This window comes from Phascolarctos cinereus, unplaced genomic scaffold (genome assembly GCF_003287225.1).
Source record: "Phascolarctos cinereus isolate Bilbo 61053 unplaced genomic scaffold, phaCin_HiC Scaffold_726;HRSCAF=1367, whole genome shotgun sequence".
In the NCBI taxonomy this organism is placed as follows: domain Eukaryota; kingdom Metazoa; phylum Chordata; class Mammalia; order Diprotodontia; family Phascolarctidae; genus Phascolarctos; species Phascolarctos cinereus.
The window spans coordinates 419,013,942-419,037,794 of NW_027556098.1; the positions used below are offsets into that span (position 1 = coordinate 419,013,942).

General features: G+C 48.5%; 1 protein-coding gene and 1 long non-coding RNA gene across 2 annotated transcripts in view; one reads left to right on the top strand and one right to left on the bottom strand.

Moving 5' to 3' along the window:
- Positions 1 to 464: 464 nt before the first annotated feature.
- On the bottom strand, positions 465 to 3,477 carry LOC144454280 (uncharacterized). Its single transcript, XR_013482648.1, has 2 exons — positions 1,788 to 3,477; positions 465 to 1,631 (listed from the first exon to the last, which is right to left on the bottom strand). It is a non-coding gene; the product is annotated as an uncharacterized LOC144454280 (long non-coding RNA).
- A 2,681-nt stretch (positions 3,478 to 6,158) lies between these two features.
- The window catches only part of LOC110219925 (uncharacterized), a 29,285-nt gene continuing 11,590 nt past the window's right edge, over positions 6,159 to 23,853 (top strand). The window contains exons 1-4 of the mRNA XM_021003672.2: positions 6,159 to 6,257; positions 18,367 to 18,539; positions 19,203 to 19,290; positions 22,793 to 22,919. Coding sequence (XP_020859331.1) covers positions 19,264 to 19,290; positions 22,793 to 22,919 — 154 coding nt within the window. The 5' untranslated portion in view covers positions 6,159 to 6,257; positions 18,367 to 18,539; positions 19,203 to 19,263. The remainder of the gene's footprint in view (positions 6,258 to 18,366; positions 18,540 to 19,202; positions 19,291 to 22,792; positions 22,920 to 23,853) is intronic.

The window sequence follows — 23,853 nt, forward strand, 5'->3', positions numbered from 1 at the left end:
ACCACTTAAGGCAAAAGCTATAGGTCTTTCCAAATAGATGATTACTTAACTAAGAGGGAAAAGAAAGTGAGAGAGGTTAAGGTACCTGCTTGTGTTGACAGAACTTTGTTTTCTCTTCTTGGAATGCTCCTCACCTCGACCTCCTAGGAGCCCCAGGGCAACGTTCACTGCACGTGGCCCTTCCTTTGAGAGACCTTCCCTGATTATGTTAGTCACTGAGAATCCCCACTGCAGTCAAATTATACAAGTGTGCACACTCCTGCCAATCACGAAATCAATGCGCAGAGATAGGATCGGTGGATTTTATTTACCCTCCTAATGCAGGCTCATCTGTATGAAAAGTCGGAGAGCCCAGAGCGTAACACTTCAGCCACCTTCTGCTGAATGAGAACACCGAAGCAGCACTGGAAGGTGGACTTTGACAGAAAGCAGGAAGGGGAGATGAGGTTACACACGTCTGGGAACAATTAACAGAAGGAAGAAGATACCGACATCTGCCACCTGGTCAAAGTGGAGGCCGTGGCTTCATTGCCAGACGTGGTTTGTGACCTTCAGACCTCCAAGAGCTACGTCTGGATGCTCAAAATAGAGAGTGGGGCTGCATCCTCTTCTTATCCTCGTAGTGACAAGAAGTCAGAGCCAGAGTTTCTTTCTCATCGCCATGCAGCTCCTATCACAGTGGTCGCAAGAGACGGGAACCAGACATTCTCTCACCATGGCATCCTCCCAGCCCTGTCATTTTTCACATATGCTGAACCTCGCTGTGCAAAATTAAAGGCCCTATATAAATGTCAGCTCTGTCTCTCTTACTGTTATGTATGAGCATGCTCTATGCTCCTAGGAGAATGTAAGCCCCATGAGGGTAGGCATGTCTCACTTTATATCTTATCTTCAGGGCCAGGCACAGGGCTGATGAGGAAATGGCCACTTAAGAACTAGGCCAACTGATCCCTCCTTTCCTCTGCCTTCCTTTAGAGGAGAAACTATCTGAACTGTTAGGATTTCCTTCCTGCCTCTGACTAAATGTCCACTCTCGGGTCACTGGACTGTCCCATATCTCACAACCATCAGACCAACCCCCCCGGATAAAGTTGGCATAGCCTCTAAAGACTGCATGATCCTTAGCCCCTGCGTCCCTTCTCCAACCTGCTGCCCCTGTCACTGGGGCAGAGGCAAGAGGCCAAGCTGGCCTGGGGCCATTTTGTCATTTGGGTCCTGACCTGCCAGGGCTGAGGAAGCAGACAGTCTATGGCCAGGCCCACCCTAAAGCCCTTCTAGATGGGTGTAGCACTGGGGAGGAGGGTTTGGTCAAGCTCAAGGCAGCCCAGAAACATCTGAGCTCCTTCAGAGACCTTTCTGGTGTGGAGAGGAGAGGCAGAGGAGCTGGAGGTGGGCCTGGGTACAAATCCCACCTTTTTTCATTTCTAGTGGCAGGTCCGAGGGCTCCTCAGGATCTCTTCTCCTTCAGCTTGACCATTCACAGTACCTGAGTGACCTCAGCAAGTCAATTTCCTGGGTCCCCTCCAACTCGGACGTCCCAGCATCAGTCTCTTTTGGCAAATCGAGGGGCTGGGGCTGGGATCCTATTTGTAAGATGTCACTCCTCCAGCTCGGGGCATCTGTTTCCTCTTCTGTAAGATGAAGGAATTGGGCCAGAGGCTTTCTGTGGCTCTTTCTGGCTCAAGCCCAGCATTCTGGGATGGAGCCCATTTCTTAGATAAAGGGCAGAAATGTGTCCATCCTCAGCACAAAGGGACTGTTTCAAGGGAGGGAAAGTTCCTACTCACCTGGAGAGCCCTGAAGGTCAGGGGCACAGGGGCCATTCCTGCCTTGGCACAGTGCGGTCCCTTTGGAGAAGGATGGGAGCCCAAGGAGGCAGAGCTGGGGAGAGAAAAGGAACTCTGAGGGGTGGGCTCCTTCCCACCCCCCAGCTTCCTGCAGACTAAGGCCAAGGCTCGATTGGGCCTGTGGGGCTAGAATGCCGAGCAATTGTTAAAGCCCAAGTCCTCTGCAGACAAGGACGATGGGGAGGCAGGTAAGGAGGGTGCACCTGGGCTAAGGCTGGAAGAGAAGGGAGGACTCACAGAGGCAGAGGGGAAGAAGGAATGCATTCCAGGCATGGAATGTGGGAATGCTTGGAGGCTGGAGAGGGATGTAGAGTTCTTGAACAAAGTCCAGATTGGCTGGGGAGTATGAGTGGCGGCGATAGAAACCAGATGGACAGCTTGAGCTCCCAACCCCTCTAGATTGTCTCCTGCCTGCTCCTCCTTGATCAGGCTGAGCCCAGCCCCTCCCAGCTCCTCCAGCCCTCTCTGCCTGCCATTCCTGTCCCACGGCCAGGAATCACACTCAGATCTCCTCTGTAATAACAACGTTCTGCTGGGCTCTTCTCAGCCTGCCTCCTCCTTGGCCTCAGCAGCAGATGCCCGTGTCAAGCCAGCCTCGTCCTGGGCACTGCCGGGGCTGCTGTCTCCTCCTGAGGCCTCTCCCAGCATGGAGGCCCCATGCTCTGATCTCTTCTCTCTCTCCCTCTGGCCCACACCATCTGCTCCCAAGGGGTCACCCATCTGCCATTTCGATGCAGACCCTTCCTCAATCTCTCTACCTGGACCTAGTCTCTCTCCAGAGCGCCAGCCCCCTAGATGACCTTTCCATCATGATGTCCTATAGGCGTCTTTAAATCAACACGTCCAAAGGACAACTCTTCATGCTTCCCCACTCCCTAACTTTTCCTAAATTCCGTATTTCTCTTGAGGGTACCATCTCTTGATATCCCTAAAGCAGAGATGTCAGGATGTCTCTGAAGAAGGGGTGAAGGCTCTCACAATGGCTGCTAGAACTAAGTGTGAAGCTCTTTACAATACGGCTCTAGCCTCACTAAGGGCTATGTCAATCTCCCTTACAGAATAAGCCATCTCCAGCCACAGGGCTTTTGCACAGGCTGTCCCAGAAACCCAGCATGCCCTGCCTCTTATCTAAAACTGCCTTCCAGGCTCGGTTCAAGTGCCTCCCCTTCAACAGGTCTATGGGGATCCCTCTAGTTGCTAGTGCTTTGACTCACCAGAAATCACCGTCTGTATTTTGCACTGACTTGTGGGGTATTCAGAGGGCAAAGTCTGTTTTGTTTTAATCTTGGGACTTTCATCACTCAGCTCCTTGGCATATCCTTGGGAGGAGCTAAATCAATGCAGGGGGGAGAAATAAAAGCCCCTGGGGAATCTGTACCCAATGCCTAATCTGGGGGAGGTGGGACAGAGCAGACTAGGAGGAAAAGGGAATTAGCAGCAGGAGGAGAAACCTTCCAGGAGGATGATGGGAGAAGGAAAGGAAGGGAAGAGCCAAAGCGCCAAGTCTGGCTGCCTATGTCCCCTCCCTACTCAGTAACGTCCATCTCCAGGGTCAAATACAAAATCCTGTCTGGTGTTCAAACCTCCCCCCAAAAAGAACTTAACCAGTTTTCTTACCCCTCACCCACCCCAGGACTGGGATCCAGGGACCCAGGCCTCCTGGCCATCCCACCAAGCCCCTCCACCTCTCGGCATCCTCTCAGGCTGTTTCCCTCCCACTTCATGACCACATTCAAGCCTCCCTGGCTTCCTTCTGAAATCCCTCCTTCTCTAGGAAGCCTTTCCCACCCCCTCCTCCTGCTAGAGCCATCTCTCAGCTAATTCCTTCCTTTGGATCTTCTGCATAGCTTGTTTGCCAGCTGGCTCCCCTATTAGATTGTAAGCTCCTTGAGGGCAGGGGCTCTCCTTTGCCACTTTTTGTGTTGATCACTACTCAGCACAGTGCTAAATACACATTTATTGATTAATGGATTGATGTATACGTGTGCATGTACTGTGTGTGTATTTGTACACAGAGTCAAAAGACTCATCTCCTGAGTTCAAATACGGCCTTAGACATTGGCTGGGTGGCCCTGGGCAAATCACTTAACTCTGTTTGCCTGTTTCCTCTTCTATAAAATGAGCTGGAGAAGGAGAAAACAAACCACTCCAGTATCTTTGCCGTTCTGTTTTTTCAGTCGCGTCGACTCTTCATGGTCCCAAAGAGACCATGAAACTCCAACTCTTTGGGACCATGAAGAGTCGGACATGACCGAAAAACGTGTGTGTGTGTGGTGTGTGTGTGTGTGTGTGTGTGTGTGTGTGTAAAATCGAAAAAACTGCTTACCTGAGTTCTTGCAAGATTCTGGATGGAGGAACAGAGAGATTAGAGTTAGAGGACATAGTGCCTTGAGGGGGAGCAGAAGGGAAAGAGGAGGAAGAGGTGGGTTCGGTAAGAGGGGAAAGGGAAAAGACTGGAGAGGTACAGAGAGGGCCGAGGAAGGGGGAGGGGAAGAGAGACAAAGGTAGGAGCAGTGGGGGAGGGGTGGGCAGGGGTCCCAGGGGCTGAAGGAGGCCAGAAGTGAGAGCAGGATGGGGAAAGAAGGGGAGGGGTACAGGTGTGGGTCAGAGGAGGAATCTGGGGGTGCGCTAGCTTGTGGGTAGTGCCTAAGAACGAAGATATTCCCCTCCCCCAGGGAAGCTCATTTGTTCTGCTGGTGGTCCTGGATCTCAGCTGGGTAAGTGACCTGGAAACTGGCCCCTCCCCTCCCGAGGCTAAGGGCAGCCAGGCTGGGGTCACGAAATAGGAACAAATGTCTGAAGACTTCGGGAGCTGAGGTTTCATTCCCCCCATGCCCTTTCTCTACTCTTTCTACCTTTCCTGAGAAAGGAGCCGAGCTCTCTCACTGTTCCTTCTCCATCCTTCCCTCTATGTCTCTTCCCAAATCAAATCCACAAGTATTTAGTAAGCACTTACTGTTTGCTAAGCACTGAGGATACAAGTAGAGGGAAAAACAGACCCTACCCTCAAGTAGCTTACAATCTAACGGGGGAGCCCACATGTGAAAACCTAAATCTAAACAAGGCAGACAGGAGAAACCGGAGACCACTTCAGCTGACCCCAGCATGAAGGGGGACGAGGAAAGGTGGGATTTTAGCGGAGACTGAAGGCAGCCAGGAGGCCCAGGTGGAGGGCCAGGGAAGAGGAAGAGCACTCCAGGCTGGGGAGCAGACGGTGAAAAGCCTGAGTAGAGAGAAGGCAGGGCTTTGTTACTCCTTGTGTTCCACTTCCTCGAACCCCAGCCTTATTCCAGAGTGTGAGGACAAATCAGAGGGTTCAAAGCCATATATGCCCCAGACTTGGGTTTCTTAACAGCATCCTTTGACCTTGGTTTTTCAAAAATATGTTGATATTTGTATTTTGTTATAATTGGTTTTCTTTCCAATTCTTTAAAACCATTATTTGGGGAAGAGGTTCTAGGCTTCACCAGACTGACCGCTGAAGGGGGCATGTCACACCGAGGGTGTTTCCAGGGCTCTCCCGGTATGATGGCCCTACACCTCCATTCCACTATGGTCAGCCCTTGAACGTCCTCTCAAAGGGCTGTTGATAGCTAAATGGATGCCCAGGTCGGACTGTCTGCAATCCTGCCCTTGGTGTTCTCTCCTACGTTGCCCAGTGTATTCAGACCCAAGACTGGGATCGGGGGGGCGTTTGCAGAGGGGGCAGTTCCGGTTTATTAAGCCCCAAGGCCCTTCTAGTCCCGACTGTCCAGCTTCTGGAATGGACAGGCAGATCAACCAGGATAAGTCAATTACCAAGCCTTGTATTTGTAGCCAGGCAGCAACACTTACGAAGAGCCTACTACGTGCCAGGCGCTGGGCAGACAGCCGGGACTGCAAAAGAGGCAAATGACGGTCCCTGGCCAAGAAGCCCCCCAACCTCCGGGGCATCCCGGGGGGGACGGGGCAGTGGTCAGACTTCCAGGCTCTCCGGACTTGAGGGATTTAACGGTCGAATGGGGAAGAAAACAAAAGTGTGCAAGCTATATAGAGGGGGAGGAGGGAAGACCCCAGACCCGAGAGGGGCCGGGAGGGGCTTCCTGCGGAAGGAGGTTCCCCTCGGCCCCTTATGCCTGGGGCTCCCTCCCCCATCTCAGCCTGTGCTTCGCTTCACCTCCTCCCGCCTCTTTTCCCTGTGAAGGTTCTAGCCTACGTCTCCCAGAAGTCGCTGCGAGCCCAGCTTCCTCTTCCGGTAGCTGGGGGGAGGGCGAGAGGAGAGGGGAGGTAGGGAGGAGGCTGTGAGGACGAAGTTCCGGTCTGTCGGCCACGCCACCGGAAGAGGAAGCAGCGAGCTGCTCTCTGGGAAATGTAGTGCGGAGTCTCTCGGAGCAGCGAGTACACGCATGCCCAGCAGCGCCCGGGGCCTGGGTGAGTTTCTAAGCCTGGTGGGTGGGTGCGGATACCTTCCGTCACCCCCCCCCCCGCGGTGCAGGGAAACTGAGGCCACTCTGGGCAGCTGCGATCCCGCTGGCGGTTCAGATGCACCTCCTTCCCCCGCCTCCGGCCCCAGGCCCTCAGCCCTGCCCCCTTGGGGACTCCCCTCCTCCCCCACTCCTGGCAGCCCCTGCCGAGTCTGGTCTGGTCCGTGCGGGGCATCAGCCCTGCTTCCCTCCGCCCCGGCGTCCCGGAAGCCCGGAAGGCCGGAGAGGCCAGCCGCTGCCTGGAGGGGCGGAGCGGAGCGGGTCCTCCCAAGGTCAGGGAGACTCCCTCCTCTCTCCCCTTCGCCTCCTCCCCGACTCGCACTCACACGGATTTTCCCCTGCTGCACTGTCCATCCTGGCATTCCTGTGGCACCCGAAAAGTGCTTTGCACTGTGGTCCTAGTGGACCTTCACACCCACCCTCTGAGGGTGGGGGGGGATCATCATGGAGCTGATCTCAGCCTCCTCCCTCTCCCCCTCATCACAAAGCTGCCAAGTTCCCCCGGAGGCAGGATTTGCACTGGGGCCTCTGGACTCCAAGCCCAGCTCAAAACAAAACAACAGACTAGAGCCCAGGGTGGCCTGGTTGATTGCACAAGCTGCAGTTAGCGCTTATTATGTGCCTAGCTCTGTTGCTTTGCGGAGAATACAAGGACAAAAACCAGACAGACCCAGCCCTCGAGGAGCTTCCATTCTACTGGGGTGGATCAGCTGGGAAGACAGACAGGCACATACCAGCTAGTGTAATGGGGGGCTGGGGGTGATGGGGCAGACACTGAGAATGGGGAGATCAGGAAGGGCCTCCCCTGGAGGGTCCTCCAAACAGAAGCACAGGGTGGGTGCCTCTTGTGGGAGCCACAGATAGGTGGCCTGGGAAGGTTGGCTAGAGCCAGGTGGTCAAGGTCCCCAAGTACCACCTGGAGGAGGAGGCAGCTGGGAGCCAGGAAAGGTTGCTTGAGTAGGGCACTCGCTTCGTCACACCTGTGCTTTGGGAATATCCTGGTGGAAGCTGTCTGGAGCCTAGGCTGCCGAAGACGAGCTGGAGGTGGGGAGGCTGCTGCAGTAATCCAGGTGACAGGTGTTGAGGGCCTGAGTGGCAGCTAGGTGCCACAGCCCTTGGCCTGGACTCAGACCCAAGTTCACATTCAGCCTCAGACACTTCCTGGCTGTGTGATCCTGGTCCTTTCGCCTCTGTCTGCCTCAGTTTCCTCGGCTGTAAAATGAGGATAATAATAGCACCTACCTCAAAGGGCTGTTGTGAAGATCAAATGAGATCATATTGGTGAAGCACGGTATCTGGCACATAGGTGCTGTAGAAATGCTAGCTGTTACTATGATTATTACTAATTAAAGTGATTTGCATGTGAGTAGAGAGGGAGAAGTAGATGTAAGAGGGGGCTTGGGACTGAGGGAAGGAAAGGGCTAAGAGTGACTGAGGCAGTGAGCAAAGAATGGAAAAGTCAGGAAGAAAAGAATTAGAATTCTGTTTTTGACATTTGGCATTGACCACGTCTTCAGGACGTCTAGTTGGAAGTTTCTGTTGGACAGATGGTGTTGTGGAAATGGAACTCTGGAGAGAGACTGAGGCTAGGTCTAGAGATGTGGGAGGCGATGGGTGAACCTGAGGGAGCTGAGGAGACCAAGAGGAAATGTATGGGATCACAGACTTTGAGCTGGGAGGGCATCCCAGAGGCCAGGGAGCCCACTGAGGCACAGAGGCTGGGATCTGAACCTGGGTCCCTCTTACCCCAACTCCAGTGCCGCTTCACCTAGTGAGAGAAGAGAGGCCAGTGCGGAGCCTGGGCGCGTCCACACAAAATAAGAGGCAGGACATGCATGATGACCCAGGAAAGGACACTGAGGAAGGCTAGGTGGGGAACAAGAGAACTCCAGGAGAAGGGAGGATCCGGGAAGGAGGTGCTAATGAAGAGTCTGTTGGTTTTAGCCATTAAGAAATAACGTAACTTTATAGTTATAGTTTTGGTAAAAGCTTTGGTAACTTTGGAGTGAATAGTTTCAGTTGGGTCTCCTTTAGCAAGCTGTTGACTGGTTTTTCATGATTTCTTTTTTTTTTTTTGCATCACTCTGATTTCTCTTCCTTATTTTTCCTCTATTTCTCTTACTTGCCTCTCAAAATCCTTTTTGAGCTCTTCCATGGCCTGGGACAAGTTCATATTTTTCTTGGAGGCTTTGGATGTAGGAGCTTTGACTTTGTTGTCTTTTTCTGGTTGTATGTTTTGATCGTCTTTGTCGCCAAAGAAAGATTCTATGGTCTGACTTTTTTGTGTAGTTTGCTCATGATCCCAGCCAATTACTTGAGTTATAAACTCTTTGTTAAGGTAGGAATCTGCTTCCAGTGTGGAGAATGTACTGTCCCAAGCGTCGGGGGTTTTGTGCAGCTGTTTTCAGAGATACTTCTAGGGACCTGTAAATTTTCAGTTCTTCCAAGGTGGTGTGATTAAAGGAGAGGTGTTTCCTTCTCTCCTGGCCTGTGCTCTGCTCTGTGAGTGACCACAAGCATGCTTTTCTGCCTTGGAACGGTGAGGAAGGTTTCCTCTCTGCTGCCACTACAAGCTCCACCACACCAGTACTCCACCTCACCCAGGATTGCCTCCCAGAACTGTGACTCAGAGCCAAGCATGGGCAAAGCAAGAGAATCTAGCCTCAGTGCCAGCAGAGAGATCCCTGAAATCCCCCTCTGATCAGCCACTCAATCTCGACTCCATCTGTGGGCCGAGCTCTGGAAGCAGTCACCACCCTGGGGCTGTGTGAGGGCCGCGCTCCTCTCTCACCCAGGTCTGACAGACCTTTCCCACTGACCTTCTGGGTTGTCCTTTGCATTTATGGGTTGAGAAGTCTGGACAGTGCCACGGTTTCTTGGGCTTCCGTCGCCTGAGGCCCGTTCCGGGTTTCCTCTGGCCCTGTCTTTGCCTGCACTCCTCCCCCAGCCTGGTGCGGCAGACCTTTTTTTTATCAACCATCCAGGTTGTCTTGGGCTGCACATGTGTTTCACTCTGTCTTTTTGTGCGTTCTGCCGCTCTAGAATTTGTTTAGAGCCATTTTTTATAGGTATTTGGAGAAGTTTGGGGGAGAGCTCAAGTGAGTCATTGCTTTTATTCTGCCATCTTGGCTCCACCCGCCATAGTGATTTTAAAATAGAATTTTTCTGTCCTTTTTCTTATGGGATTTGTTGGTAGTAAACAGAAATGCTGATGATTTTTGTAGATTCAGTTTATATCCTGTAACTGTGCTGAAGCTATTGTTTCAGCTAATCTTTTAGCTGACTCTGTAGGGCTTTCAATTAATTAATTAATTAATTGATTGACTGATTGATGAGGTGAGGCAGTTAGGGTTAAGTTATTGCCCGCAACCAGATTGTACACCGAACGGAGAGGCGTGAAATAACTTATGACATATGGGCCAGGCGGAGTAGAATGACTGACTCAGTTTATTCATCTGAGGGCACAGAATATATAGGGAAGATCTAGCCTAACTTCACAGAGTCCTCCCCGTGAGATACTCCCCAGAACATCTACTGAGGATGTGACAATCATGAATTTCCTCCTTATCAGGGTTCCTAGATTGGGCTGTAGATTCCAAGGTTTTCCCACCTTGGCGCCACCTGCATAGAGGAGTAAATACGTAAATCTCAGGTTCAAAGAGAGAGAAGGGATGTCTCAGAGACCTCTTTATCAGGAAGGAATTTGGGGAGCTGTACCACTTAATCCCCGAGCCCTTTGGGGTGAAAGCCTGAGCAGAGGTCAAACTCTGCCTTGGATCTTAAACCCTTATCAGACTCTTAAGATCGGCCCTCAACAACTTCCTCCCTTCTCGAATTAGCAAGGAGCTTGAGGTGATGAACATCCGTTCCCAACACTGTGATCCTTGATTTAATTAAGGTAACCATGCAGGGGACAATAAAACATAATATGATGAATAATATTGCCCAAGACAATGCATGAAGTAACAAGGCAGGTAAATTGTTAAATATATTGGTCTCACTTAATTTTTTCAGGATCTCTACAGCCAGATTTTTTGGGTTAATCCCTGGGGAGTGACTATCTACAATCACCTGGGTGATATTAGCAAGAAAAGACAAATCAGCAGAAAGGTTACTATGATGCCAAACACCTTCTAAATGATTCTTAACCATGTTCCAATTTACAATGCTAGAATTATATGGAAAAGGAGTAACACATACCATAGTAAAGTGATAATCACATCTTAAAGTAGCTCTAAATTCTATTTCTGCAACTTCATCCCCAATAAATTCCACAGCATCTTTTAATGCATCCAATTTTCTCTCAAAATCTAAATCAATTTCCTTTTGTGTGTGAAGTGCCAATGACACATTCCTAGCCAATGCTTCAGTGTATTGTGCATCATGCACTTGCTGTGTAAATGTATGAAATGTTACTGCAGATGCAACAAGGGATGAGATAAGTGATACCAGGGACACAACTCCCCAAACGACACATTGGACACATCTCTTTTTTCTAACAGAAATCTCTCGATTAAGATAGTACAATGTTTGATCAGCAGGAGCTAAAAACCATCCCTCCTGTACTTGAGTAGGAAATATAGAATATTTAGGTCTTTCTAATATCATAGCTACAAATTCCCAAGTTCCATGTGCATAATATAAGCATCTATTTACTACACAATTTTTGCATACAATTTTATAATACCCATCAGGTGTCAGTGTGATGTTGGGTCTTCCCAAAAGAAATGCTTGATGCCTGGGTAAACAGGCAACTAGCTTTGTTCTATTATAAAAAAGAGCAATATCAGGTTTAAAGGGAGTGGCAGCATGTAAGTATATAGGATCAAATGCTGCCATTGCTAACCAAAGTTTTTCCTGATGTACACCATTCTTATTGATAATTCCTGGCATAATCCACCCCTGTCTTGATCTAATTTATTCCATATTTCAAATTTTTCCCACTTGTAATTAGCTACACCCCTATACTGAGTATGACATTTTACCCAAGGTGGAATTTTAAGCCATGCTGACGATACAGAGATATTAGAACAATCTGGCCAGGGAGAAAGATGAGCTGGCCCTTTCACAGATCTAGTAGTTTCCATACCAAACATAGATATATTCCAAACTATTCCCCTAGGAACAAATTGAGCAGAGTGAGTAATATTTTCTACCTTAACACAATAATCTATAAAGTCTACATTAATTCCAAAACATATTGGGGGTGTGCCAGTTTTGCCTTTAAAATTGTATCCTAAAACATCCTTCATTTCTAAGTCTTTAATTCTCCAATCCCTTTGTCCAAAAATTTCTGCCGCTTGTCCTGCGGGTATAATGTCAATAACTGGATCATCCCACGTGTGTAGTCTCGGCCACGGGGCGTTGTTAATGTATGACCAAAGCTGTAAAGTCTTTGCTTCAATAGTCATTATTTGTAACAGCATCATCAGTTGCAGCAGCCATCCTGCCGAGCTTGCTCCTCGCTATCGCCTCCGGCGCTGCTTCGTTTTCTTATGTCCTTTTTCCTCTTTGGTATTTGAAGTTTCTGAAACCTCCGGGTCATCTCTGAGACAGATTCTGATGTTACGTTCAGGGATCCATATTGGTCCTTCTGCACCATCTGGAAAGACAGAAGCATACCCTCGTCCCCAGGTCAATAATCTATCTGGTCCAAACCAATGATTGGTTTTTGGGTCCTTCCACATGACTCTTTTTTGAGTCTTTTGTTCCTCATTACTACTTCCCTTATGTAATCTAAAGTGTTTTTCAGCTGGGGTACAGCCTTCTCTATCAGGAGTAAGAAAATTTAAAGCATATACTGCTTGAGCCAATTGTCTTCGTGGCCTACCCCTGGCTTCTCCCCCTTTTGCTTTTGAAGAAATGTTTTAAGAGATCTATTTTTCCTTTCCACAATTGCTTGACCGGTAGGATTATAAGGAATCCGGTAATGTGGTGAATATGAAACGTAAGACAGAACGTACGAAATGCATGAGAAACATAAGCAGGGCCATTATCAGTTTTTAAAACTGAGGGCACACCAGAAATAGAAAAGCAATGAAGCATATGATCTATGACATTTTGTACTGCTTCCCCTGCTTGTGCAGTAGCCATAGTGAAGGAAGAATAAGTATCGACTGTTACATGAATAAATTGTAACTTTGCAAAACTGCTGTAATGAGTAACATCCATTTGCCAAATTTCTCCTGAATATAATCCGCGTGGATTAACAGCCATTTTATATGGTGTGGGTATATAAGGAAGACATTTACAGCAGGATTTTACTATCTGTCGAGCCTGTTCTCTAGTAATCCCAAATTGTTTCCTTAACATAGAGGCAGACTGATGAAATTTGTCATGTGATTCCTTAGCTTCCTCAACAGACAACATTAACAGGGTTGGTCTAGTGAGGTCATCAGCTATCTGATTCCCATGTGTAATAGGTCCTGGAAGCTCCGTATGTGAAGGAACATGTGTACAATATACTGGGGAAGTTCGTTCCCGAATAGTTTTTTGTAACATCATAAAAAGTTGCAATATATTATAATTAGATGACACTTTAATTTGAGCAGTTTCTATGTTATTAACCATTCCTACTGCATATTTACTGTCTGAAAATATATTAAGAGGACCAGAATATCTTTGTAGTACTAATATTATAGCATAAATTTCATTTTGTTGTGTAGAATCAAATGGTGTATGTGCTGCATATCTCTCATCAGGGGGAATAAAATATGTTGAAATGTGATGAGAGGAAGCGTCAGTAAAGGCACAGAGTGCTCCCACTATGGGATCCTTTTGCACTATCGTGTTAATAATCCACTGATGTTTCCTGGCAAATTGTAAAATTGGGTATTGGTATGTATTATCTATTTCCCCTTGAAAAATAGTAAGAAGCACCTGCCAAGAATGGTCTTGACTGAGCAATTCCTCTATTTGTTTTTTATCATAAGGTTGATGTATAATACTAGGGGCATTTCCAACTAATTGTAATATTTTTGCAGGCTTTCTTAGCCAAGTCTGCTACCATAGAAGGATATGTTTGAAGGGTATATTTCGGCTGTGAAGGCCGAAAAACCCACTCCAGTAACTTGTCTTTCTGATGTATACATCCAAAAGGTATATCTGGGGTATCTAATATTGTAACTTCTAAAGGCACACCAGATTCTATGCGATGAGCCATTGCAGTTTCAATTGATTCTTGTATTTTTTCTAATTGCTGTTTTGCTTTTGTAGTAGGATCAGAGTCGCCTCTAAGAATATCATATGGATCCTTTAATTCATGAGTCCGTATTTTTAAATAAGATCTGATCCAATTAATGTCTCCTAGGAGTTTCTGAAAATCATTTAATGTTTTTAGTTTATCTTGTCTAATACATATCTTTTGAGGCTGAATTTCTTTCATCCCTACTAATTGTCCTAAGTACGAGTAAGGAGGTGCCTTTTGAATCTTTTCAGGTGCAATCTCTAACCCATGATCTCTAAGAGCGGTAAACATGTCCCCCATAATACTAGCTAATTGCTCTTTTTGTGGATGAGCACAAAGGATGTCATCCATATAATGAATTATGTATGCTTGGGGGTATTTTTTCCTGATGGGATCTATAGCATCTGCTACGTATTGCTGACACATGGTGGGGCTATTCTTCATCCCTTGAGGAAGCACCTTCCACTGATATCTTTGGTAAGGTTGTTTCAAATTTTCTGATGGTAATGAGAATGCAAAGTATTTACAATCTTCTGCTCTAAGAGGTATAGTATAAAAACAATCTTTTAAATCAATTACCCACAAAGGCCAGTCTGCCGGGATTGCAATCGGAGAAGGCAGCCCTGGCTGTAAGGTTCCCATAGTTATCATACGAGCATTAACTTGTCTGAGATCTGTTAACATTCTCCATTTGCCTGATTTTTTCTTAATAGCAAATATAGGAGAATTCCATGGACTAGTGGAAAATTCTATATGACCTGCTGCCAATTGTCTGGTTATAATATCTCGAAGAGCCTTAATTTTTTCTAGACTAAGGGGCCACTGGTCCACCCATATGGGGGGCCCTTCTTTCCATGTTATCTTAGGAACCTGTACTGTTCTTTTCTTTTCGACCGTGACCCCTACTAAAAATTTTTGCTACTTACAGTAACATTCATATGTTTCAATAAATCTCTTCCCCAGAGGCAGTATGGAAGGTGTGGCAATACATATGGTCTAAATCTCCCTTGCTGCCCCTCCACTCTCCAAGTAAGCCATGCGCGCTTTGTGCAGGAGCGGCTATTTCTCCTATTCCCTGTAACATCACATTTCCTTGATCTAGTGGCCAGTTTCTAGGCCAAGCCCGTAAGGTGACAACTGACTTATCAGCTCCAGTGTCTATTAACCCTTCAAATTCTTTTCCTTGTATCTCTATTTTTAGAGTTGGTCTGGCATCTGTGATAGTTCTATGCCAAAACAGTCCTGTGCTACCAAATCCTTCTGTCCCCCTTACCTTTTTTGTCATATTCCCCAGTTTTTTATAATCCATTACAATCATTTGTGCTATTCTTTCCCCTTTTTGAATGACAAAACGACAACGAGGAAAAGCATAAACCATAACCTCAATTTCTCCAGTGTAATCAGAGTCCACCACTCCAGGAATGACCATGAGTCCCCTAAGTGTCTGGGAACTACGGCCTAAGATTAAACCCACCATCCCTGGGGGTAATGGACCATGTACTCCAGTGGGAATACGTACAACTTCATCTCCAATGTTTTTATCAAGAGTGGAACTTAAATCTAATCCGGCACTACCTGGGGTGGCATGAATAAGGTCTAATATTGTGAGTCTTGTGGGCGCAGAGCAGGGACTGGTTGAATCAATGACAGCGCTGCTCCTATTGTTTGGAGGGGCCGGAGCGGGCCCCTCCGGGGGGTTTAAAGGCTGTCCATTAACATCTGAAGTAGATCTACATAATGAAGCCCAATGATTTCCTCTTTGACACCTAGGACAAGGAGTAGTAGGGGGCTGAGACAGTGTCTTCCTAAGATCCCTACAATCCTTTTTTATATGGCCAGGCCTTCCACAATTAAAACATTTTAACCTTCTCAGGTCCCTCTGATTGTTAGGAAAGGCAGCTGCTAGCATTTCTGCTTGGGCTGCTGCCATAGCCTGTACCTGAAATTGCGTGGTCCCTACACTCTCACACCGCTGAATCATTTCTGTAATATCCATGTTGGACTTGCCGCCTTGTAAGGCTTTTTTACAATCAGCATTAGCATTTTCACAGGCCAATTTTTGAAGGAGTATTTCAGCTGCTTTTGAATCAGAAATGCTCCTTTGTATGGCTTGCGTAAGTCGGGCTACAAAATCTGGGAAAGTTTCTTGGGGGCCTTGCTTTATCTGAGTATACGAGGCTCCCCTATCTTGTTTCCCAGGAACCTTTAACCATGCCACCTGTGCAGCTTTCGTAATTTGTTCATATGCTACAAGTGGATAATCTAGCTGTTGCTGCAGTGCAGTAAACATTCCTGTCCCTGTGAGCTGCTCCAAAGAAACAGGAATCAATGTTCTTGTATTGTATCCTGCCTGCTCTTGGCATTGCTCAATAAATTCTGATTTCCATATTAGATAATCCAAACATGTTTTTGCTAATGAATACCAATCATATGGGGCCATGGCTGTATTAGCTATTGAATCTAATAAAGTTTGTACATAGGGACTGTTTGGCCCATATTGTACTGAGGCTTGTTTTAATTCTCTTAAAACTTTGAATTCAAAATTCCTATGTTCCCTAATCATCTGTCCAGGATTATCTGGATTCTCTTCTTCATATAGTGGAAACATCATGCTTTTTGGGATAGCTAATTTTAAGTCCATAGGCACTTCTTCCCCTCTGCTTTCTGCCCTTTGTATTGTCTCTTCTAACAAGCCCTTACAAATTAACTTTCTCCCAGGCTGTTGTTTAACTGAAGGTAAATACACATCTTTCTGTTGCTTAGGGGAATGCACATTTCTCTGTTGTATAACAGAATACACATCTTCCCTCTCCTCTTCAACTATGCTCAATTGTTCCTCAAAGGCTTTATGCATTTCTTCTTCCTCATCTGTTCCTACCCCCTTATCTGCCCGTATCACTTTCTCAGCCACTAGTACTTTATCCGGGGCGTAAGACATATTTTTAGCACATTCCACATTAAAAAGGTAGCAATCGAGAATGCACCAGGGCCCTCTTCTCTGTAATATTCTCTTAGTTGCTTGCCTACAATCTCCCATTTCTCTAAATCAATTGTCCCTTCTGGTGGAAACCATGGGCAGCATTTTTCTATAACTTCTAAAAATTCCTGTAACTGACTGTTTGGAATAACTAAACCTTTTTCTTTCACTATTTTCTTTAGTAATCTTAGGTAATACTCTCTATCTCTTTTTCCACTTTGTACTTGACCCATACTTTTGATCTTAAGGGCGCCTCTTAAGATCGAAAGTATATATGTGGGCCTTTCCAAAGCGACACTATATCTTATGCTCTAAATACCGAGCCTGTTTCTAAACTTTTTTCTAATCAATTTTTTTTTAATCTCCCACGTAAGCCTGGTGATTTCGCCCCCTCATAATCCTATTATTTCTATGGGGAAACCTGTAATGACCCTCGTTCCTTTTTACCTTAGTACCGCGGCGTTGAGCCACTTCAGGACCTTGTTTCCTGGCGTAGTGACCAGCAAGGATTTCTTCCTCCGCAGCGTTCAAGGAACCGACCTCCCTCTGACTTTTAGTCACTGTTCGACGCGCCAATGTGTTGCCCGCAACCAGATTGTACACCGAACAGAGAGGCTTGAAATAACTTATGACATGGGCCAGGCGGAGTAGAATTACTGACTCAGTTTATTCATCTGAGGGCACAGAATATATAGGGAAGATCTCGCCTAACTTCAAAGAGTCCTCCCCATGAGATACTCCCCAGAACATCTGCTGAGGATGTAACAATCATGAATTTCCTCCTTATCAGGGTTCCTAGATTGGGCTGTAGATTCCAAGGTTTTCCCAGGCGCCTTGGCGCCACCTGCATAGAGGAGTAAATACGTAAATCTAAGGTTCAGAGAGAGAGAAGGGATATCTCAGAGACCTCTTTATCAGGAAGGAATTTGGGGAGCCGTACCACTTAATCCCCGAGCCCTTTGGGTGAAAGCCTGACAGAGGTCAAACTCTGCCTTGGATCTTAAACCCTTATCAGACTCTTAAGATTGGCCCTCAACTTTAAGTGACTTGCGCAGAGTCACACCTCTAATAAGTGTTATGTTTCTGAAGTCAGATTTGAACTCAGGTCCTCCTGACTCTCGGGCCAGTGCTCTATCCACTGTGCCACCTAGCTGCCCCATGTAGGGTTTTTAAGTAAATGAAGATATCACTTGCAGAAAGCCATGAATTTCTTTCTTCCTTGCTATGCTTATTTTCTCAATTTTTTTTGTCCTGCGCCTATAACCAGCATTTCTATCCCTGTATCAATCTAGTAAACCGTTATTAAGCACCTGCTATGTGCCAGGCACTGTACTTAGCCCTGGGGATGCAATTAATAAAAAGAAAACCAGACTCTGCCCTCAAGGACTTATAATCAAATGCCCCCTCCCCCCCAGAACAGCACACGAAAGGAGGCAGGAAAAGGAGAGAGGGTGTTCAAACCAAGCAGGGAGCAGTTTCAGAGCAGAGTGAGCCAGAGAGTCCTGTTCCCGCCTCAGATAGTGGTGGTGGGAGTGGACAGCCTTCCTTTGCCGCTGATCTTACTGGAAAGGGCTCTAGTTTATCCCTACGACTTGTAATACTGGGTCTTGGTTTTTGATAGATATCATTTACATGAGGATGGCAAGAATGACCAATGTTAATTTAGTGCTTTAAGGGTTGAAAAGTACTTTACACGTATTAACTCATTTGCTAATTAAATTCCTTCTTCAGGAGAGGCCTATTAATCCCTGTATTTTCTCGTGTTTTTAACAGCAATGAGTGTTGCATCTTGTGGGCACGGTCAGTGCTTTTGTTCCTCAGGCTTCTTTGTATTGACTCAATCTCTGTACATTGTAATAGGGACTTTTCTTCTTTTATGTCTCTCTTCTTTAGTGTCTAACATGACCTTGTACAGAACTGATTGAGGGCCGCCTGCTGCAGCACTTTGAGCCAAGTCTCTCTGAGTTCAAGACTTAAAAAATGGGAAAGTGATTTGCATGGTTCCTCCTATGCCCGTCAGCTCCTGTGTTTGGTGGCCGAGGCCTCTGCCGATGAATGACCATGTGGTAAGTCCAGCCAGCATCCACGCTAAGGAAAGGACAAGGAGAGAGCCCATGCCGAAGGAGGCCCCAGGAGGGCTGATGCTGCCGTCCGCCCCATCTGGGGGGGGAAAGAGGCAGAACAGCTCCCAACATGACGTCCTCAGGGTTCCCTTCATACAGGGCAGGTCCCACCTCTGGCAGGTGTCAGAGTTGCTGCCCCCTTTGGGGAGGTGGGGGAACAGTGGACTGGCTGAGGCGATGACTGACAGCCAACGTGGTTAGTAACAGAGCTATCTATATTAGCTATATTAATAATTTAGTGTGCATGAAGGTAGTTCATGGCAGGCAGTTCTGGTGCATTTGCTTTCCCCAGAAGAAGGATGGCCTGGCAGAGAAAAACAACAACAATAATACTAACTAGCTAAGATTTATGTGCCAGGCACTGTGTAAGCACTTTACAAATATGACCTCATTTGATCTCACAACGGCCTTGGGAGGCAGTTGTTTTACTGGCAGGCAGGGGCTCAGTAACTTGTCCAGCTTGCTAAGAACTCGGGGTTGTGGAGACCCCAGCGCAGATGTTATGAGGAGTGCCAGGTCCGTCCTGGTCCCGGTGACTTGGTGGGAAGGGTCTGTGTCCTGCCCTGGCTCAGGCTGCTGGCATCCTCCTGTTCTGCCTCTCCCCAGCTCTGCTGCCCGCCGAGGTCTCCATCCTTCCCTGTGAGGAGCGAGCCGTGCACCAGCCAGGATGGCCTTGGGGCTCCTGAAGAAGCAGGTGAGTCAGCGTCTCCTGTTGGCCCTTGGGGTGCACATCTGTCTCTGGGCCGTGTCTTGTCCCCAGAAGATGAAGAGTGGGCTACAGAGTTAGAGCTGGAAAGGCCCTCAAATCATTGGGACCAAATTCTGAGTTTTACCCAAGAGGGAGGGGCCTCAGTGTCCCCCAGCCCCTCATTTTACAAAGGGAGAAACTGAGGCCCAGAGACATTCGATGACTTGTCAGGGGCCACACTTGTCTGTAGTGAGCAGGAGCACCAGGATTTGAACCCAGCTCTTCTCATTTGTCCGATATACTCAGTCTTGGTCAGGGAATCCAGGTCCACAGTGTGCCCAGTACAAAGCTGGGTATGATGCCTTTTTTGTCTGCAGTATCTCTGGTGCTCAGCTCAGTGCCTAGCATGTAGCAAGTGAGGAATATGTGTTTGCCAACTGGCTGGCTGATGACCCTCTCCTCCTTCACATGCTCTTCTCCTAGCTTCTGTCCTGTTCTCTTCCTGCTCAGTCTCTTCTCCGGGATCTCCTTCCCTGTCCTGGGTGTTCACTCTTCTCTGCCCTGGGCCCTCTTCTCCTCCCCCTGTCATACGTGATCTCATCAGCTCCCGTGGCTTTGTTACCGTCTCTCAGCCGGTGCTTTCCAAATCCCCTTCTCTCTCTCTGGACCTCCGCTCTCGCATCTTGAGCTTCTGATTGGGCTGCTCGGACTGGACATCCTGTAGACTCTTCCTGTCCCAAACGGAATTCGCTCTTTCCCCCTTCCCTCCAGCGTCCTCCCAGGTGCTAGGCTTCCAGCCAAGGTGTGATTCTCGACTCCCCACTGTCTCTCCATCTGTTGCATCTCCCTGGCCGGGTGTCCAGCAGATTGCCAGGGCTTGCCGGTTCCACACTGCTGCTGCTCCTCCTCTTTTTGCACCTGCTGGTCAGAGGCCCTGCCTCCCTTCAGCCCTTCGTCCCCTCAGCTGCCAGACTGATCTTCCTCAAGCTCGGGTCTGACCGTGTCACCAGTCTTTGGTCTGTGCACTCCTGTGGCTCTCGATCACCTCCAGCATCGGTCTGGGTTTTAAAGCCCTTCGCCACCCAGCCCCTGCCTTCCTCTCCAGTCCCCTGACACCTTCCTGCCCTCCCATGTCCTCTCTGGATCCTCCTAGGTGTCCCCTGCATACGACCCTCCACCGCCAGCAGCAGCCATTTCCCTGGCTGGCCCACATCCTTCTCTGCTGGCTTCCTTTTAGCTCCGATCCCCTCTTTGACCAGAAGCCTTTCTCCTTCCTTCTGAATTCTAGGTCACGTCTCCAGCGTTATCCTGGCCAGTCTTGTACGTGTGTACGTACGTGGCTGTTGGACTCCCCAGTTAGACTGTGAGCTCTTTGAGGGCAGGGACGGCCTGCTGCCTTTTTTTGTGTCTTCAGTGCTCAACACAGCACAGTGCCTGGCACACAGTTGGTGCTTAATAAGTGCTTGTTGACTGAAGAAAACCAAAGACATCTTGTAAGAAAAAAGCTGATCGTCACCCCCTGCTTGAAGATTTATGGAGCCGTGGCCTCTGCACAGAACCGTGGAGCAAGTGTGTACTTATTAAGTGCTTTCTGTATGCCTTGCTTTGGCAGTGTCCTGCGGGGCTGAACTCAGTGCTGACTGTGTGAATGGAGAGGAAAGCGTGTGTACCAGCCATGGGTAGATGGCCCAGTAGACAGTTGGAGATGGGAGCCCAGAGGTCAGGAGAGAGGGTGGGGTTGGAGAGATAGATCAGCAAAGAGATGGCAACTGAATCCAGACACCCCTGTGGGAAAAGAGGAAATGGACAGAGTCTTAGGGTACCACCAGGGTTAGTGGGGGGTGACATGAATGATGATCCAGTGAAGCAGACTGAGAAGACGTGGTCAGACAGGGAGGAGGACGGGAGATAAGGGTGTCCTGAATCCTAGAAGAGAGGGTCTCCAGAGGAGAGAGTGACCAACAATGTCAGAGGCCACAGAGAGGTTAAGGATGAGGGCCGAGGAACAGCTGTTGGTTCTGGTGGGGGCGGGGGAAGGGGATTTCACTGGTACTTTTGCAGGGAGGAGCTTCAGGTGAGTGATGGGAGGTCGGGACTGCAGATGCCTCAGAAGAGTATGAGAGTCAAGGTGGGGAGACCCCGTCCAGTGCTGAGAAGGGGCAGAGAGATCTGGGGCAATGGCCACTCACCCAAGGGCTCCCAAAGACAACCTCGGCTTCAAGTGTAAACTTATTTACAGAAGCTTGGAGGGTTGGAAGGTTGGCGGATTATAAGCAGGGCCACCTCACAGGGTGAAAGCACTTCAAATAAAGATGGGCCAGGTGCATGAATAATGGGTAAAGATTCATCACTGATGAAGCCAAGCATCTGAGGGCTTCCAAGGGGATGAAAGGAAAGGACAAAACCCAGCAAAAGAAGCTAGCCAAGGTCTGTGAAGATTTTTGTGACAAATGAGCCCCACGTCCTGGCTGTAAGACCTGACGGGTGACGGCCCGCTCAGCCCATTGGCTGTTCTGTCCCATAGAGATGACGGCCCCCGTTGGCCTTGTGTGGATGGCCATGCCAGCCCTCTAGGACCCCTAGAGCCCAGTGCAAGCACTGGGCAGGGGGCACAGCATCTAGGCCCTCTTGGTGGACTCTGCCAGGGGCTGGCCAGAGTGGTTGTGTGAGCAGTGAGTTGGAGGCAGAGGGATGAGGGTGCACTGGGATTCTGTAGTCAGCTCACTTCAGTTTCTGAGAAATGGAGCCTTTATGGAGAAATTGTGAGAGATCGGGCTTTAATTAGTCATGGAGAGGGATTGCCTTAGCATTTCTAGTGGGAGGTGAATGCTTTCAGTGGCCGGTGTTATGGCATGCGTCTCATTACCAGATATGGTTTGATGATCTCAAACCCCAAGCCCTTGGAGTTCAGGATTCTGAAGGCAGGGCCTGGGGTGCAAAGCCTGAGCAGAGCCTCTGGGCCAGGAGCCAAGTGCAGGCTCACAAGTGAGGAGGCTCATGCAGGCTGCCCAGCCTCTCCTAGATTCTGGTTCCTTGTCAGTAAAATGGGGATAATTGATTTTTGTGTCACTGGGCCGACAGATTTGCTGTGAAGAAAGCATTCGGTGAATCACACAGTGCGGTAAAAGTCTGAGGCTCCGAAGCCCACAGGATCCCAGGTTTAGACTGGGCCTTTAGGGAGTCGGAGGCCAGAGAGAGAAGTAGCATGTCCACAGTCAGAGGAGCAGAGTCACAGCTGGATTTCATACCTTCTGAGTCCCAGTGACATGCTGCCTCTAACCCAGGGATGGGTGTGTGTGTATGGGGGGGGGCAGGGGGGACGGGGCGGGGGGGAGGCCTCACAATCTCTCCCAGACCAAGGCCTCCTGGGGATGGGCAGACATTTGAAAGCTGCAGGTTGCCCCACCCGTGTGAGGAGCAGGCCCTGCCTTCTTTGAGCTTCACCTCCCTGCCAAGGCTCCTGGGAGGTGTGGTCCCCAGGTCAGCACAGGCACTTTGGGTTTTTCAGGGATTGGTGAGATTCAGAGATGTGGCCGTGGACTTCACCCCGGAGGAGTGGGGATGCCTAGCCCCATCTCAGAAGGAGCTCTATAGGGATGTGATGCTGGAGAACTATTTGAACCTGGCCTGTCTGGGTAAGTGAGGACTGCCTTCCTGTCTGGCTTGGGGTCTGCTTCATGGAGGGACTTTTCTTTCTCCTTTAGAAAATTGTGGGTCACGTTGTTTGGGGTACAGTGGCCAGAGATTCCTGATCTGAGAAGAAACCTCTTTTAAAGCCCCTCCACCTGGCCCCAGCCAGGCTTTCCAGCCTCATTGGACCCACTTCCCTTCCTGTACCCTGCCATCCCACCAGCCTGGCCTTCTCCCTGTTCCTCACACACCACCCCATTTCCCATCTCCGTGCCTTTGCACTGGCCGTCCCCAGTGCCTGGCATGCCCTCCCTCCTTGTCTCTACTTCACAGAGCCCCATTCTTCCTTCAAGACGAAGCCTTTCCTGATTCCCACCCCCACCAACTGCTGCTTCCCTTCCTCCCAAACCCCTTGGATTTCGCTGCTCTGTATATGTTTGTATTGATTCACTTTTTATTTATTCTTTGAATATTTTTAATATGTCATTGCTGCCTCCCTGCTATAGTGTGAGCTCCTGGAGAGCAGGGCTTCTTTGTCCTGCTCTCTTCAGCACCTTGCCTGGGGCCTGGTGGTTTGGGGTGCCTCTTCCCATGAGGAGAGGCCTTTCAACAGTTCAGAATTTCTGATCCCTTCTGGGGTGCTATGCATAGTGAATAATAATTCAGTAATAATTCCGCAGAGGAAAGCCATTCCATTCTCCTTCCTTTCTCCAAATCCACCCACTTCTAAAGGACGTCGTAGAGCGAATCCTTAAAGGCCTTGGGTGCCCACATTGTCCCCCTCGAAAAAAGCTGTGGTTGAATTCATGACACTGATTATAGTGAATGTTTTAATGTGCCCAGCACTGTGCTAAACACATAACAGTTATTATCTCAGTGGATCTTCACAACAAGCCTGGGAGGTTGATGCCATTATTATCCTCGTTTTACAGCTGGGGA